Raw genomic sequence first — 16448 nt, 5'->3', positions numbered from 1 at the left:
ACGTGAAAAAAGTTATAGCGGAAAGATGGCCATATATCACAGTTTAGAATTTAATAATATACAATTATATCTAAATTTTTTATGTTATGTTGTCAATTCTTGTGGTAATTCTTATTTAAAAAATAAACTTTTTTCAGTTTTATAATACATATCTTTATAATGTTGATAAAAATATTTTTATTATATATTTTCTAAATAAAGTAAATATAGCAAAAAGATTTATCATTCATATTATACCATAGGATTTATAATATTACAATAATTATCTTAATTTTATTGAAATTTTATTGAAATTATTTTAATTTTATTGAAATTAAAATAAAGGATAAGATATAATTTATTAATTGAAAAATATCAATATACTCGAACTTTCGTAATTAAATATAAAATTTGTTACCAAAAAATCAATATTTGATTAAATGTAGTGTTTAAGCACATTTTACACATATTTTTACAAGTGAACTTCAATATTTATAACAGACATATTTTTTTCAATTTTAAATATTATTTGTTTTATCAATTTTAGTGAATTATTTAAATTGGAATGATTTATACTTCATGACACAATTCTGTTTTCATATTTTTGATAATGTCTTGAGTAGGCATGCTAATATATCCATTTGTTTTATCCTCTTTTTTTACTTCTTGATGTGAATCTACATTGTTCATTTTTGGCTCTATAACATCAGAAGAAATTTTTACTATATCTGTTTCAATATTTTTATACTTTTATTTATGATGCTTTAAATGATTAATAGAGAAATATATGATATTCCAATCAAAATACTTACGTGAATCTTCAGAAGTTTCCTGAGTACATGTATCAGAAGTAGTAGTTTCACTGTGATGAACATTTGACATATGTCTTTTCATGTCATATCGATTATTAAATGTTTGTGTACATATTTTACAGATAAATCGTTTTTCACCTGTATGCATAGCAACATGCATTTTAAAATACCAATCTGTACTGAAATTTTTAAGACAATAATCACATTTAAAATCTTTCTTTCTAAGTTTTCGTTTTTTTTTCATCATTGTTTTTTTTTTTTTCTGAGAAGTTGTTTTCACATCATTTGGAGGCTCAACCTTTGGCACAGGTGCTGGACATTGAATAGATTGTGGATTTGTTATAGTTAATGATGGTATTGTATTGTCTGGCATAATACAAAACTTTGGTATACCCTGTGTTTGGTGTAATAGAGATGGTTGTGTTATTAAATTAGTTATAGGCACAACGCGTATAGGTGTTAACAGTGGTTTAGGTTGAATGGGTGTTGTCACAATTTGCGACTGTGGCAAGATTATATCACTTATTGGTATTGAATGTGTATTAGTTTGTGTTGTAAATGTAACATAATGATTTTGAGATAAAGGAACTGTACTAGTTGTTGTTATAAGCGATGTAGTTAAAGTATCTGGTAAAGCTATTTGTATGGGAGTAGTTATATTATTTTCATTAGAAGATTCTGCTTTGCCAAGAACTATACTTTGTTGTGGTAATACAATTGGCATACTAGGTAAAAATTTTCCAAAAACGTTATTTACATTATTGATTTGTAAAGAAGATTGCGTTGTATTTATAGTAATTGTTGGTGTTGATGGTGGTTGTGGCTGTTGTTGTTGCTGTTTTATGGGAACTGATTTTGGAATAATAATCAATTCTTTGTTGTTTCTCAATGTTTCCATCGCAAGGCTATATCCCATAACTGGATCTGTATAATCATTTTTTTTCATTTTAGAAGCTTCTATTAATTGAATTTCTCGTTGTCTCATTCTTTCTTTTAATATTTTAGCACTACTTGTTTCATTATGTCTATATTCATTCCTTCTTGTACAATTCTTATGATATATACGAGATCTTTGTGTTTTTAATGTAATACCACAAATATCACAAGCTGTTGACTGATTGCACCTATTCAATCTTATCACAGCTCTGCGACAACGATCATGATCGATGCTTAGTGCATCACACATTTTACTTGCACAATGTTTCGAAACAGGTGCATTTATTTCACTTTCCTCTATATTAATAGCTAACATGGGTGAAGATCCTTCACGATCTACATATTGTTGTACTGCCACATCACATACAATATTTTCGCAAGGTTCATAATGACCACAAGGTTTCTTTTCCCTTTTAACAGGAACTAACGTGATTTCTGATTTACCTTGTTTCTTAGCAGGCAATAAATTTATATCCTCTATATTTTCTTCTTGATTCATCTGTAGAGGAATTACAGATAATTCTGATTGCTTTGGTTTATTTATATTTGTATCTGTATTTTGTATTTTGTTCATGAAACCATTATTGTTTGATCCAGAATTTGTATTTATTTTTAAAGGTATTGTTTTAATAATAATATTTGGTTGATTAAACAACCTTTTTACTGGGTCCGATTGTAACACCTATAATAATAATAAAATAAAATGCAATAAGCTAATAAAACGTGTATAAATATCGTAAATGTCAAACTTACATCAGATAAAGTAGTAGTGAAATCAGATGGACACATCTTAGACGTATTTATCGGTTTACAAATGGGTTTCGGTAATGGAGCATGGGCCATTTTCACCATATAAAAATATAAAATTCTAATAAGCACGATTAATTTTTTGTCGTGTAACGATTCTACAAAAATTTGAATTATAACATTACGCGAAATTTGCGTAAACTTTATTTTATAATAAAAACGAAAAACTTTAAATAAATTATCGAATACTAACAGTTCTTACAATTTCATGTGAGAAATTTTATGCGAAATTTTTTCTAATATTCAATATAGCTGTTAGGTTATCGCTTCTTTGACAAATCACAACAGCGTACTCTAATATAGGAAAATACATAGTGTTTGGGGTAGTTCAGTAACATTTGGCAACGAAGCATTCGCAAGTTTCTTACATTATTGTAACTGACAGCGATCAATAAACGCGTAATTCAACACTTATGTGACTTGTAAATTTATGATCATGAAAATCAAATATTTCATTATGATACGTTAAATATAGGAAAATGTAATTTCTTTTAATAAAACATAAATCTTACTTTCTAAAATTAAATTTTCGCACGAATGTGTATAACATAAAAGTAAATGGTATACTCGTAATTGTTTCACAATAATGTTTACAATATTATAAAGGTATTAGTAAATTCGTTCTTTATAGGCTACGGTCGGCTCAATGAAATCCTATTGGAGGGAAATGACACGGGAGAAAACGTCTTCCACTTAAAATATTTTAGTTTAAATTTTTGACAGTTATTTTATTTACTTGTTTTTTCTCTGTAATTTGCTTAACGCAAATAAAAACAAAGAAATTTATTACAAAATATAATTATTAACATTCTTATTTTTTATTCGTAATTAATTGAAAGATTTAAGTTCTCTTTTTTTGATTTATAACAGAAAACGTTACTTTGTGCTCAGTATTAGAGATAAATAATAAACGATATAATAAATTGTATCGTTTGATCCTTTTTTTTTTACGAATCAAATAAATAATTAAAAATTTTTTTTTATTGAAAATTTTACACTCTATCTTACATTATATCTTTAAGAATATACAAATTATGAAATTTAATTGTTATAATTTAATCATCTACTTACCTCTTGATCGATCCGTCATTAATGAAGGATAAAACAGATGCATGGAATAAAGAATTTATTGTAAGTTTACTATGCATTAGGAAATATACAAGTTATGAGACAACGTTTAAGTAGTTACGATAACGTATATCTTGGCCCTTTAACACATGGAACGTAACGTAATCTTTGGTATTGAACGAACAATATAACCAATGTCCGTTAATTTTGTTAGGCTATTTTGTAAGTCGTGAGTTTTTGAAAAACACATTTCATTTAACAAATCTAATTATAATCTAATCGATGAAATCTAAAAATGAATCGTATTTCCTATAAAAAAAAAAAAGAAAAAATCTTACTAAAAAACGGTTCTTATGAAACGGCCAAGGTTTTCTCGAAGGGCGTCACTTTCCGTTTTACAGTCGTATGCAAAACGTCTGATTGTCTTTACACTAGAGTCATACATACGACATCATTTCGTCGAAAGAAGAAAAGCGGTGAATGATTATAAACGATGCTCGAAGAATAGATGATTATTACAAAGCTTTATTGAACTTGAGTTGCGGTCCCTAAATTGTTTCAACATATCGAGACGACTGTACATAGGAACTGTATAAATTAAAACATCGCGACGTACAAGCGAACAATACTTATACGCGAAAGATGGCTATGTTGAAATAATAAATGCAAAAATATGTTACAACTGTATCGTTCAATAAAACCCATATTATTATTATTTTTTTTTTTTTCGTCTTTTCTTTTTTCTCTCCTTTAATTCTCAGGTGAATTTTACTACACCGTTTACAACAGATCGAACGAGATATCGTGAAAAAGCTAAATGCTGAAGTCGCATGTATGCGTTTCAAAGGTAGATCGCGAATTATAACTTAGCGAGCACGAAGGTACATTGTACAAAATGTTACTTACAACTATTACATTATAAACATATTTACATCGATCAGTCAAATAAATATTCGTCTTAGTCTCTTTGCGTAATCTAAACGATGCTAAATATTTAGCGAACGAACACCACCAAGGTGTTCGAAATTCGTGTTTCAACTTTTATATGCAAAGAAAATCATGCGAAAATAAAAGGACGATCGTTTACAGCGTTTTAAACAAAAATATTTCTACTTTCGGCATTACACGTCGGTTTATCGTAGAAATAATTTTGCCTCGACTTCAAAAACATAAAAGCATAAAACTCTAGCGTTACACTACCATTTAAGCTCTCTTATCGTTAGCTAATCGCGTCTAAATTTTGATTCGCGGAGGAATCTGAAAGGTACGATCGCATTCACGAAAAATCACGATGTTTTAAACGACGATGCTTAGTTAATCTTTGGAAAGAGCTACTGTTTCATTAGAGATTTTCTTTTCCTTGGATATGGATTTCCCATTCGAAACTAATTTCTCCTCTCGAAAATTTAATTTATATTATTCTTTCGGTTTCATAATGGTTTTTTTTTCTTTTCTTTTTTTTTCTCTCTCTCTCTCTCGCGCGATACGATATATATAAAATGATAGATTTGGTCGCATCTATAATCTGCTACTTATAATAATGTTACGATACGATGTTTCTGTATTATTCTCTCGTTACATGTATTATCACAGAATTCAATAATTTCTTACGCGTTCCTTTCGCGGTATCGAGTTTTCAAACTTTTGAAAATAATTGTTGCTTATTTCTGTTTTCTCTTGTTCCGTTTACAAAATGCTCTTAAGATAAATATCCCGACGATCGATTAATGTCTCGCTCTTGTTGCATCCGAACGTTAACGGATAATCTCTACAAAAAATATTAGAATTTTTAAGTAACTACTATATTTACAACGATAATATATTGCGTCGCGTCGTTTTTGCGCCCGATACAACCTACGATCTCTCTCTCCCTCTCTCTCAGTATTCTGACAGTTTCTCCTAATTTAACCCGATCAATCCCGGTTCTTTCGCTCGGTTTCCCGAGCTAACGGTTGATCTATCATTGTACTATTATGACTCTCCAGACTTCCTTCCGTGGCTGGTCTTTCTTTTTTTTTCTTTTTTTCTTTTTTTTTTAAATAAAATAACATCGTAGAAATATCGTTTGAACGGAAATATATATCGTTACACACATCTCTCGCGTTTCAACATCCGAATATGATCGATAGACTAGAATATTTGAAATCCTACTTTTTCCATCCCTTTTCATTCCTCTCTCTATTTCTTCACACTCGCGGTCTCGGTCGTTTTACCGACTGTACGCTGCGCTTTGTGCACGCTCGGTATCGTCCGCGACGCGGCCGCGTTCGCGTTCTTATTCGCCTCGAACTTTTGCTGAAGGGAGGCAACGTTCGACTTGCCGCTCGCTGCCCTCTGCACCGGATTCGTTTTCTCCCCGCCCTTCGTCTCCGCCTTTTGGCCCCCCAAGCAGGGTTTCGCTTGCGGGACTACTTTCGAATTGCCCGATTCCTTCGCGGGCAACGATTTGATCGGATTCGCGCCGCCGGTCGGCGACTTCCTCTTCTCCGCGAGGCCGCCCCCCTTCGACGCAATGTTCAACGGTTTGACGGGGGTGGCGGGCGCTTTCGCGCCACTGCCCCCCCGCGAGAGGGTGGGCGTTTTCTGGACGTTCTTCGGCTGCAAATTAACCTTTGGATTGTTTCCGTTGACCACGTCCGGCGACTTTGTACTGATTTGATTAGAATTGGAACAGCTCGAGACCAGGTCGGGACTGTTCAACTTTCCCCCGTTATCCTTAGGGCTACAAGGCACAGTTTTCAGGGATAATCTGTTATTCGCGCGGGCGGTGTCCTGCCTCGCGGGGCTGTCGCTCGGCTGGGCCTTCGCCCCCTCCGCGTCGGCCCCTTGCCTCCCGCAACCGCCCGCTTTCGAGCCGCCGTCAGAACACTGTACTTTAGGCCTGGACGCGTTGCTCGCGGCCGACTGCCCCTTGCCGAGGCCAGGCGGCGTCTTCGTCCTTCCGAGGCCCGCTTTCGGCGCCCCCTCCTCCTCCCTCGCAACGCCCCGCTGCGAGCCGAAGCTGCGTTTGCCGGCCGATTTGCGGCCATCCTCGCCCCCCTTCATCCCTAGCTCCTTCGATATCTCCTCGTTCAGGTTGGAGGTGGACGACGCCGACTTGTCGTCGCCCTGTTGCCGCGGCACGTTCAAAGCGGACGGGTTCAGGTAGCCGGAGCTGGTCGTCGAGCTCGACGAGTTGAACTTGGCCGAGGGCGAGTTGGAGTAGATGCTCGAGCCCGGCGACTTGTAGTGGCTCGAGTTCATGTAACCGCCGAACGACCCGTTGTTGTAACCTCCCTCCACCTCCCCGCTCTTCGACCTTTCCTCTCTATCCTCCTCCTCCTCCTCCTCCACCTTCCTCGACAAACTCGCGGTCGAGTAGATCGAGTCGAAGTTCCGATTCGATATCTCGGACACGATCTCGGACAGCAGACCCATCGGCTCCGAGGCCACCGCCTCCACCCGCTTCGGCAGTTTGTACTCGTTCACCCGGCCCTCCCCGCCCCTCCTCCCCTTCTCGGGCAACGCCTCCTCGATCACCGCGTAAATATTGTCGCTCGAGGTCGGCGACTCCTCGGCTATCTTGGTCAACGGGGGCTCGGCGACCAGGTTCATGCAATCGTCGTACGCGTTGTCCAACCCTGCTGCTCCCGCCACTCTCTGCTGCCCGCCCTTCACCCGTGGATTCTGGTATCCGGGCAGTCCGGGGATCTTGGCTCCCCCCTCGCTGCCCGCTCCCTTCGCGTCGGTGCTCGGGGGCACGGGGGGAGGCGCGGTGGTAGGCCTGGCGCTGGCCGGTATGCTGGTGGGCCGTTTGACGGCGGCCGCATTGGCGTGGCGCATCGAGCCGAACGTCTGGATGGCAGGCCTCGGCGTCACCTTGCTGTCCCTCATCGACTGGGCGCGCAGCACCACGCCGCCGCTCGCCTTCCTCTGCTCCCCCCTCTCGGGGATAACGGGGATCGAGGGGGTCGGGATCTCGATCTCCCTTTGCGGGATCGGGTTCGAGATCTCCAAGCTCCTCAGTATCTCCTTGTCCATCACCTTGCTCGCCTTCAGGTGGTGCGACCTCGGCAGGGAGTTGCTCGCCCCCCTCTCCGCGTCCCTCTGCGACGCCTGCGACGCGGCCAGGCCCCCGCCGCCCCTCGCGAGCCCCCCCGAGCCCGGCCGAAGCATCGAGGCGATCCTGTTCAGGGTGCCCCCCTTCCTCTCGCCCTCCGCCAGCACGTTGGCCAGGGGGGTGCTGCTCGGCCTCTGCGGCTTTTGCGACGGGTCGAGCAGCGGCGGGGCGGGGGCGGGCCTGGTCGGCCCGTCCGAGGTGTTGACGAGTTTCGCGGACAGCTCGACGGAGGTGCACGTGGTCGCGGCCAGCACCGGGCTGCTGATCAACGGCCGGGCCGTGCATCCCGGATTCAAGGGCGGCAGGCTGGGCGCCGCCTCGTCGAAGCTCGTCGTCGTCATCGTCGTCGTCGCGGTCGCGGTCGTTGAAGCCGGTGGCGGCGGCGTCGGGTTGAGCAACGAGGCGCGAGACGGGTTGCTCTTCGGGTGGATCGGCTTGATGTTGGTCTTAATAGCTACGGTCGGGATGGTGGGCGGGGGAGGCGCAGGCTTGGTCGGCTCGAGGCTCTTCGCTTGCTTCCTAATCGGGGTGATCGTGAAACCTTTGAACTGGCCGAACAAATTATTGTTGTAACGCTCGTCGGTATCCGGTTTCGGCAACAAACTCGCGCAAGCTGGATCCTGACTCAGACTAGAATCGATCGTTTCGATGGTACGAGGCAAGGGACTGGAACGATCGATCGTTTTGATGGACAGTCCGTTGTGGCCGCGATCGGTCCTGAAATTTTAAGCACAATCGTAAGCCGGGGGGAATCGAGGTGTCGGAAGCGGGCGTTCAAAGCGACGCAAAAGCCATGTACAATCTCGATCGGAGGATTATTCGAAATTATTCGTCCTCGAGATTTTAAGAAAATTTCGTCATGCAGGTTTTTTTTTAATAAAAAAGGAAATCAAAACCTCGCGACATAAAAAAAAAAAAAGGAGGGAACAATCCACTCATTCGCATCATAAATGTTTCGAGTGCATGCGAGCGCGAGAAACGATGCATTTGGGAACGTTAGTCGAAGATTAAAAGTGTTAGCGGCAAGCGGCTTCTCCATGGATGAAGGAAGTTTTTCGATTGCACAGAAGAAAACTGTATAGACTTTGTATCAAACACTGTACGTTTATTCATAATAAACTTATACATATTGATTTGTTCAAGTAATTGAGCAATTTCGATATGGAGTATTATCTCGAATCATATATATATATATATATATACATATAAATACATATATACATATATATACTCGAGTAAAATTCGAACGAAATTTGCTCGCTTAGAAAAATAATTGAACGTCGATTTCATCGTTATATGCATATCTTTAATATATCGAGAATGATTATTATTATTATTATTCAAGATTATCGAGCGATCGTTAATACTGTCTTAATGTCGACTCCATTGTAAGTTTGCGAGACGTTGAGTAATTTTAAAAATGCAGAAGCCATCTCAAAAAAAAAAAAAAAAGAAACTCACACATGCCCATGCTCGTGTCACATTAATTTTCTATGCATGCTCCGTGTTACGGTTCCTCGACTTTCTTCCGATTACGTGCCGGCATTCTCGTCCGAACCCGCTTGTTAAACAACGCAATCGAGCGCAAATCAATGCGGCGAAACAACGAGCTCTTATCACCCCGCGTTACTCGACAGCCATTTTTCCTTCTCGAAGTTATCACCCATTTTTTTTTTTTTTTTTTTGGTAATACTATCACTATGACGTAATCTGCATTCTTTTTAAATCATTTACATATAACGGCCTATAAAACTATATATATTACGTCATGTGTATATATATATATATTTATTTATTTTTTGAGCATGAAATAGTAATAATAGTAAACGAATAAATATATATCACTTATTGTAGCGAAATATTCGCTATTTACGTTACGTCGTATAAAAAAAAAAAAAAAAGAATTAAAATTTCCATTTATATAAATTTATATAAAAATATCATATTTCAATAAACGTGCACTATCTACAGGATACTTTTTTTTTCCTTGCGCGGTGCTCGTAGATCTCCTAGATTTCACGAGGGCAAATTGCCCTTGTTTATCCTCGCCTCTATAACGGCCAAGTATATTAAGTATATATTTCGACTATTATTACAACGTAAAAAATCACAGAGTACCGTTCAAACTTGCCTCGACAAAAGTAATCGAGTCGGAGGATTAAACCGCCACCGTTCATTGCCAACCCTACTACACACATATATACATATATATATATGTGTGCGTATACGTTATAATGCAAAGGTCATAGCTCCCTCGAGAGAAGATCTGTGTGCTGCGACCTTCGCACTAGAAAAAGGAATGTTCTAAATCGAAAGTGAAAGAGAAAAAAGTTGAACGAGAGATTGAGCAAGAATCTGAAAGAAAGAAAGAAAGGTGAAGAAATAAGAAATAAGATCAAATCTTTGGCTTTAAATGTTGAGCTGGGGCCGGCGGTGGTGGTGGTTTCTTGTTGTAGAAAGGAGCTGGCGTATTCGATACGTACGGCTTCCCATACTGGGGGGGCAACAACAGAGGGTCACCCGTTCTAGGCGCGGCGCTACTACTATTACTATTACTACCACCTGGACTTTCGTTCAAATGCTCGAACTTTACTTCCGTTTTAACCGTCAATCCCTTGATATTCTTCGTGGGCTTTTTCTGCATCTGTTGTATCCGCTCCGCTATTTTCAAACCTAGCTCCGACCTATGAGAATTTCTCCTCGCCTGCGACTCTATCACGGTTTGGGCGGATTGAGCGGGCGACGGGCGATCGGGGGGGTCGGTGGAGGCGACCACGCACGACGTATTGCCCCCCCCGAGCAACAACGACTTCCTATATTCTATGCTGTTGCTACAGTTAATAACGTCCGGGTTAGTGGTCGAGATCAAGTCGGTTTTGGTTATTTCAAGCCTCTGTTTCTGTTTCCGTTTCTGCTCGATATCGTCGCTCACCGTGAATATCCTGCCCGCGTTGTTACGCGTGTTATCGCCCCGCCCAGGGGAGAACAATATGGCGAACCTCTCGTAAAAGTTTTTACCGATCGAGTTCGCCCTGCGAGCACCGCGCGGTTTAAAGGCATGCGGCTTACATTTCTCTGTAACACGGTCGCTGCTAGATACGTACGTTGATATCATGCTCTTCTTCCAGTTCTGCCCGGAATTTCTCACGTACCAAATCCCGAACGAGGACAGAGCGATCGTGGGCACGATCCCCAAAAAGATAATGTACAGGGCCATTATGAAATCGTTTCTCGCTGCAACAAACAATTGTCGAGTAAATTAGTTTTTGGATAATGATGAAAGATTGATGATGATAATAATATCCCGTCGAAGTAATGGAATAGAATGGATTCACCGTTCGGATCCTCTGCCGGGCCGCTGTCCTCGGATCCACCCACGCCAGGCTGAGTGCAATCAGGCGGCCGGAAACCACGATTGCAATGACAATGGCCGAGGCTATTGCACACTCCGTTGCCCCCGCAATTATTAGGACAAGCTTTCCCCCCGGATACGGAAGCGCGGAGATCGGCCACCGGCATACACTTCTGATTCACGCACATCTAAATCCAAAATTCCCGTAAGTAAATGGGAAATTTTTTTTCGTTAGTTTTTAATTTGATTATAGAAGAAATATAAAATTAAAAGAATTGAAAATACATATGTTTGAATAATTGAATATAAAAATTTTTAAGGTTAAAGGTATATTTTGAATAATTAAATTAATTGGAATGATAGAAATGAAATTTCTAATAAAGATTCCTAAGATTAAATGTCCTGAAATCTAATAAGTTCAATAATTACTATAAAATACAGGGGAATTTAATGGAACCAAATGTCTTAAAAATGCAATATAATTATTATAAATTAAATAGATTAAGAATCATAAAGTTAGTGATAAAATTATATTTAGTAATAAATGTCTAGTTAATGTAAAAACATAAGGAATTAATCTAAAGATATTAGCAATTATAATGTAAAATATTAATCTAATAAAAATAATAATATTAGATTGATATTTTTGAAACAAATTCATTGTATACAAAATTTATTAATGTTTTTATAATGAATATAATTCGTGATTGAATTAATCAAAAAATTCTAAAGAGAATAATAATTGATAAGATTATGAATAATCAATTTATTGAAAAATAATTTCTAATTGATGGATCAAATATTTCAAATAAATTTATCAGTGTCAATTTTTGAACTTCTCTTGTCAATATTAATTTTGATTGAATTAATATTGAATTAATTAATATAATAAATAAGTGAAAACATTGGTATTATTTGAGGAATTAAATCTCATTAGAAGTATTTTAATTTATATACTATGTTTGATTTAAAAGATCAACTCTTATAATTCAGATATCTAATAATTTGATTTTAAAAAATAATTTTATGAAAATTTATTTTAGTTTGACAAACTAATGTCAATATTAATTAATTAATTTTTTTTATTTACTCAATTTAAAAAGTATTGGAATAAAGTTGATTCAATTTCATAATTGGTACAAATCTACGATTGATTCGTCTTGAAAGGAGAGAAAAGGAAAAGAAAAAAAGAAAAGAAGAGATCTTTTTCCTCGAGTCTCCCCGATCTATCTTCCGCCATTACCTTTCCGGGCGCGCACTTGGCACCATCGGGCGCGAGGCCTGGATCGACTTGATTCAACCCAAGATCGACGATCGCCGAGCGGCAAGGTATGATCTTTCCCCCGTTGTTGATGAACGAGTGGCTGAGAATCGCCACCGACTCCATACCGAACTCCAATCTTTCGTTCAAGTGCTTGCAGTGAAGCATTCCGCACAAAAGATTTCTAAAACCCAGCAAAGACACGTTTCCCCCCTTTATTACGCATATCCTCGGAAATATATCCGGCCTGAACGAACGAAATCGATAATCGATATTCATCATTCTATCTGCCTTACTCTCCGGTGCATTTGACGTAGCTCGACTCGACCCGGTTGTAGCCGCAGTTCCCGTGCTTCGTCCCTTTCGTGTTCATCTCGTAACACTGCGCGTCGGACGAGGTGCCTGTGGGGCCCCACAGCAGTTTGCACTGATCGTTGTGGGTCCTGCACGAGCCCTGGTAGCAGAACGCTTTCCCCATGCTGCACGACTCGCCGTCCATTTTGAACACGTCCACCGGGCAGTACTCGCTCTGCCCGGTGCAGTACTCGGGCAGGTCGCACTCGTGCTCGGCGCTCCTGCACTCGGTGCCCGCGCTCTTCGGCCGGCACGTTTTCAGGTCGCAGCACTCGCCCGTCGCGCAGCTCGCGTTCCCGTGCAGCATGCACGTGGTCACGTTGCAGCACGGGTTGTCGCAGTTCTCCTTCAGCCCGCAGTCGCACTGCTCCCCGGGCTCCACGAACCCGTTCCCGCAGATCGGGCTGTCGAACAGTTTCTGCGGTTTGTTTCTCAGACAGTAATCCATCCCGTGCTCGAACGCGAGCGCGAGGTGCTCGAGGGAGCAGGTCGACCAGTGGATCGGACCCGACGAGCCGCTCGACGACGCCATGATGCACCTGCGAACGCAATCAAATGTTCAGAGCCCCTTAAATGAAAATGACACTGGCCGGTGATCGATGGCCCCGTTTCGACGATCGTGGGATAACGAGGGGGTACAAGAATTGGATAAATGAAGGGAGTTACGTTACTCACTTCTCCTCGGGACAGTCGCAATCGGCCGAGTCGTGCTCCATGCCGAAATTGTGACCCATTTCGTGAGCGACGGTCGCGGCCACTAATCCAACCACGTTCGAGTGATCCATCGAGACGCCGCCCGAGAACTCGTACGTGCATATTGGTCCCTTGAGCGCCTTCCCTACCACGCCACCTTCGAAAGTGATTCGCCTGAAAATGAAACGAATCTCGAATCGAATCGTCCGTTTGTAGCTGCGTTTCTCTGCGACTTACGTCAACAGCTGGGCGTTATCGTTCGGCATGTCTTGCACCAGTTTCTCCCTCCTGTATCGAAGGAAATTCGAGAGGGTGGTGTCCCCGTTCGGAGACAGGGCTATTTCGTCCGCGTCCGACCAAACTTGCACTCCGACCAGCGCGATGAATATATTCAGCGGCATGTACAACTAAGATACGTAGATATATATATATCATTTTGTCATCTATGGATTATTAGATTATCCCAAAAAATGTATTTTTGTACTTCAATTATTATAATATTCTAAATTTCTAAATATTTCTAATTTCTAATTTTTCTAAATTTTATTCATTTTGCCATCTATGGATTATTAGATTATCCCAAAAAATGTATTTTTGTACTTCAATTATTATAATATTCTAAATTTCTAATTTTTAATTTTTCTAAATTTTTATTTTTAATTTCATTCATTTTGCCATCTAAGGATTATTAGATTATCCAAAAAATGTATTTTTGTACTTCAATTATTATAATATTCTAAATTTCTAATTTTTAATTTTTCTAAATTTTTATTTTTAATTTCATTCATTTTGCCATCTAAGGATTATTAGATTATCCAAAAAATGTATTTTTATACTTCAATTATTATAATATTCTAAATTTCTAAATATTTCTAATTTCTAATTTTTCTAAATTTTTATTTTTAATTTCTAAATTTCATTCATTTTGCCATCTATGGATTATTAGATTATCCCAAAAAATGTATTTTTGTACTTCAATTATTATAATATTCTAAATTTCTAAATATTTCTAATTTCTAATTTTTCTAAATTTTTATTTTTAATTTCTTTCTTCTTCTATTTCACCTAAATCAGTTAATTATAACTTTTGGAAGAATCTAATACGATTTTTCTATCGAGATGAGAATTGTACTAACTGCATTGATAATGTTAGCGATATCTTTGCAGTGCTGATGAACCCTGTCCAAATTCTCGTCGAGAGCGATGTATTCCTTCTTATCGATCACGAGGACCAGTTCCACGTATCGTGAATGCCTGTTCGCGTTGTAGGGTCCTCGAATCGCCTCGGCCGCTCTCTTGCGCTGAAAGAAAAACCTCGATTTCCAATCTCGAAAACGAATCTTTCGAATCTCTAACTAAATCCTTACACACATATATATATAGCATCTTACCCTTGCGATTCTGCCGGCGATCCCTCGCTGTTCGCGGTCGAGAACATGGTGCGACGTTCCTTCGTAACCTGTACCGAACAAAAAACCCAAGATCATCGATTGGATTCTCGGTAAAGTTAAGGGCGAACGAGAGGAGGGGGGGAGAATCTCGCTCCCACATTCGTTAAGGCCGTTAAGGAGAGACCAGTCCCCGGGAGACGGGTCTTCGAGACCGGGAAAGGAGCGCGTGCCCTGCACGAGGACAACGCACAGCTTTCGAATCGAACCGGTCTCGTCATCCTGTCATGAGACTTCCTATCGTACTCGATAACAACTAGGAAAGGATAGGATACAAGAAAGAATACGAAAAATGTTCGTATTGTTCCATGAGAAATTCCAAGAAAAAAAAAAATAATAATAATAATTACCGCAAGTGTGATTGGCGACGAGATCGCTGTGCTTGTAGACATAATGATGCGAGTCCAAAGATTCCCGCTCCGGTTGAATGTGATGAAGGTTCTCGCCGTCGAAGACAACGCCGCGCAGTCCTCTGCAAGTAGACAGGGCTACCCAGGAGCCGGGCAGGTCGCGAACGCTACCTTGATAATGGCAGAGTTCCTGTGAATTTCAATAGGACGTTGATTCGATTTAGTCTCGCCCATCTGGGATTCGAGGAGTTAAATTGGCACGAGTCGAAACTTTAGGCCATCGTTTTCAATGGATCGACGCGATAAAAAAAGATCCTCGATGCAAACGCGAACGTATCACGGTCTCCAGCCGAGTTCGAGAAACAGTGCGGAAAAGGATTGAAAGAGAGAGAGAGAGAGAGAGAGAGAGAGAGAGAGAGGCGAGCGCAACATTTTAGCGGCGCGGAAAATAATGGCGGAAAAAAGTTGAAGCGGGGGTCTAAGAAGGATTCTCACTCGTTGGTTCGGATGAATATCCAAGGATTCTCGAACGTGCAATGTTCACCCGTGCATTCGACCGATACAAATATAGTTGGCCTAGATTCCCATTGGACCGACCATTTTTTACTTTTTCTTTCCTCTTTGCATTTTCTTCCGCGAGCAAGAATCCTCCTCGAACGTCATCGCCAACATTCCGCCATCAATCCCGCGGAAAGAGATTTACGGCCGAACGCGGGACAATCATTTCGAGATTTCCGAATCCGAGACGAGTATTCGTTTCGGGAAAGCATTGATTTTGAGCGGGAAAAACCGTAGTAAGCATTTCCATCGAGACAAGAACAAAGGAGGTGTAATTGTTGTCGTTACGAGAATGAAACCTCTGGAGAGCCAAGTTCCAAGTTCCAGTTTGATTCGCAGAATTTCGCTCATTTAAACGGCCGAAATTAGCTCGTCCGTTTGGCCGCGACAGCGAGGGCGAATAAACTGGAAAGGGGAAGGGAGAGAGACGAGTGGACGTATCAATTCATTTATTCAATTACGCAAAATGTGAAAAACAGGGCGCAACGAACTCGGCGTGACGAAACGGTGTCCGACCGACGTATCCATTAATCGTAAATAATACGTACTCGAAACTTATATCTCGAAGCTCGAACCGTTAAAAACGTCGATATTTCTTTCCTCTCGTCGTATATCGCATGGAAGTCTCGTTACTTTTAGTACGTGTAATTCACGAGGTAGAAATTTAACGGAACTCGTAAAACTGTAGAAAACACTCGAGAAAATTTATCCAAGGAAAACGTAAAAAATTG

General features: G+C 40.1%; 2 protein-coding genes and 1 long non-coding RNA gene across 6 annotated transcripts in view; 1 reads left to right on the top strand and 2 right to left on the bottom strand.

Annotated features, from left to right (window-relative positions):
* Positions 1–365: 365 nt before the first annotated feature.
* LOC100577394 lies at positions 366–3172 on the bottom strand. Of its 2 annotated transcripts, none has more exons than XM_006563491.3 (4): positions 2728–3172; positions 2481–2632; positions 792–2409; positions 366–677 (listed from the first exon to the last, which is right to left on the bottom strand). In XM_006563491.3, the coding sequence occupies exons 2-4, from the start codon at positions 2577–2579 to the stop codon at positions 550–552; spliced, it is 1845 nt and encodes a 614-aa protein (XP_006563554.1). In that variant the 5' UTR covers positions 2580–2632; positions 2728–3172; the 3' UTR covers positions 366–549. The 2 variants fall into 2 exon arrangements, with proteins under 2 accessions (XP_006563554.1, XP_006563555.1); XM_006563492.3 differs by having other exon boundaries at positions 2737–2976.
* On the top strand, positions 2972–3927 carry LOC113219281. 2 transcript variants are annotated; one of them, XR_003306173.1, is made up of 2 exons: positions 2972–3088; positions 3166–3927. It is a non-coding gene; the product is annotated as an uncharacterized LOC113219281 (long non-coding RNA). The 2 variants fall into 2 exon arrangements; XR_003306172.1 differs by having other exon boundaries at positions 3008–3095.
* The window catches only part of LOC410600, a 45480-nt gene continuing 32679 nt past the window's right edge, over positions 3648–16448 (bottom strand). For both annotated transcript variants that reach the window (XM_016916511.2, XM_006563493.3), the window contains exons 4-13: positions 15160–15349; positions 14753–14820; positions 14498–14662; positions 13599–13768; positions 13344–13535; positions 12611–13207; positions 12297–12498; positions 11037–11241; positions 10806–10935; positions 3648–8418 (exon numbers count right to left, since the gene is read on the bottom strand). In XM_016916511.2, the coding sequence (XP_016772000.2) occupies positions 5781–8418; positions 10806–10935; positions 11037–11241; positions 12297–12498; positions 12611–13207; positions 13344–13535; positions 13599–13768; positions 14498–14662; positions 14753–14820; positions 15160–15349 (4557 nt within the window). In that variant the 3' untranslated portion in view covers positions 3648–5780. The remainder of the gene's footprint in view (positions 8419–10805; positions 10936–11036; positions 11242–12296; positions 12499–12610; positions 13208–13343; positions 13536–13598; positions 13769–14497; positions 14663–14752; positions 14821–15159; positions 15350–16448) is intronic.

Source organism: Apis mellifera, linkage group LG15 (assembly GCF_003254395.2).
Source record: "Apis mellifera strain DH4 linkage group LG15, Amel_HAv3.1, whole genome shotgun sequence".
NCBI lineage: Eukaryota > Metazoa > Arthropoda > Insecta > Hymenoptera > Apidae > Apis > Apis mellifera.
This window is presented reverse-complemented; position numbering and strand designations above follow the sequence as displayed.

Bases quoted from the DNA above. Each gene is read 5' to 3' on its own strand.
- LOC100577394 (XM_006563491.3), bottom strand. From the start codon at position 2,579: ATGGTGAAAATGGCCCATGCTCCATTACCGAAACCCATTTGTAAACCG. The intron at 2,410-2,480 runs GTAAGTTTGACA...TTATTATTATAG, and splicing joins TCACTACTACTTTATCTGAT to GTGTTACAATCGGACCCAGT. The intron at 678-791 runs GTAAGTATTTTG...CTGATGTTATAG, and splicing joins GGAAACTTCTGAAGATTCAC to AGCCAAAAATGAACAATGTA.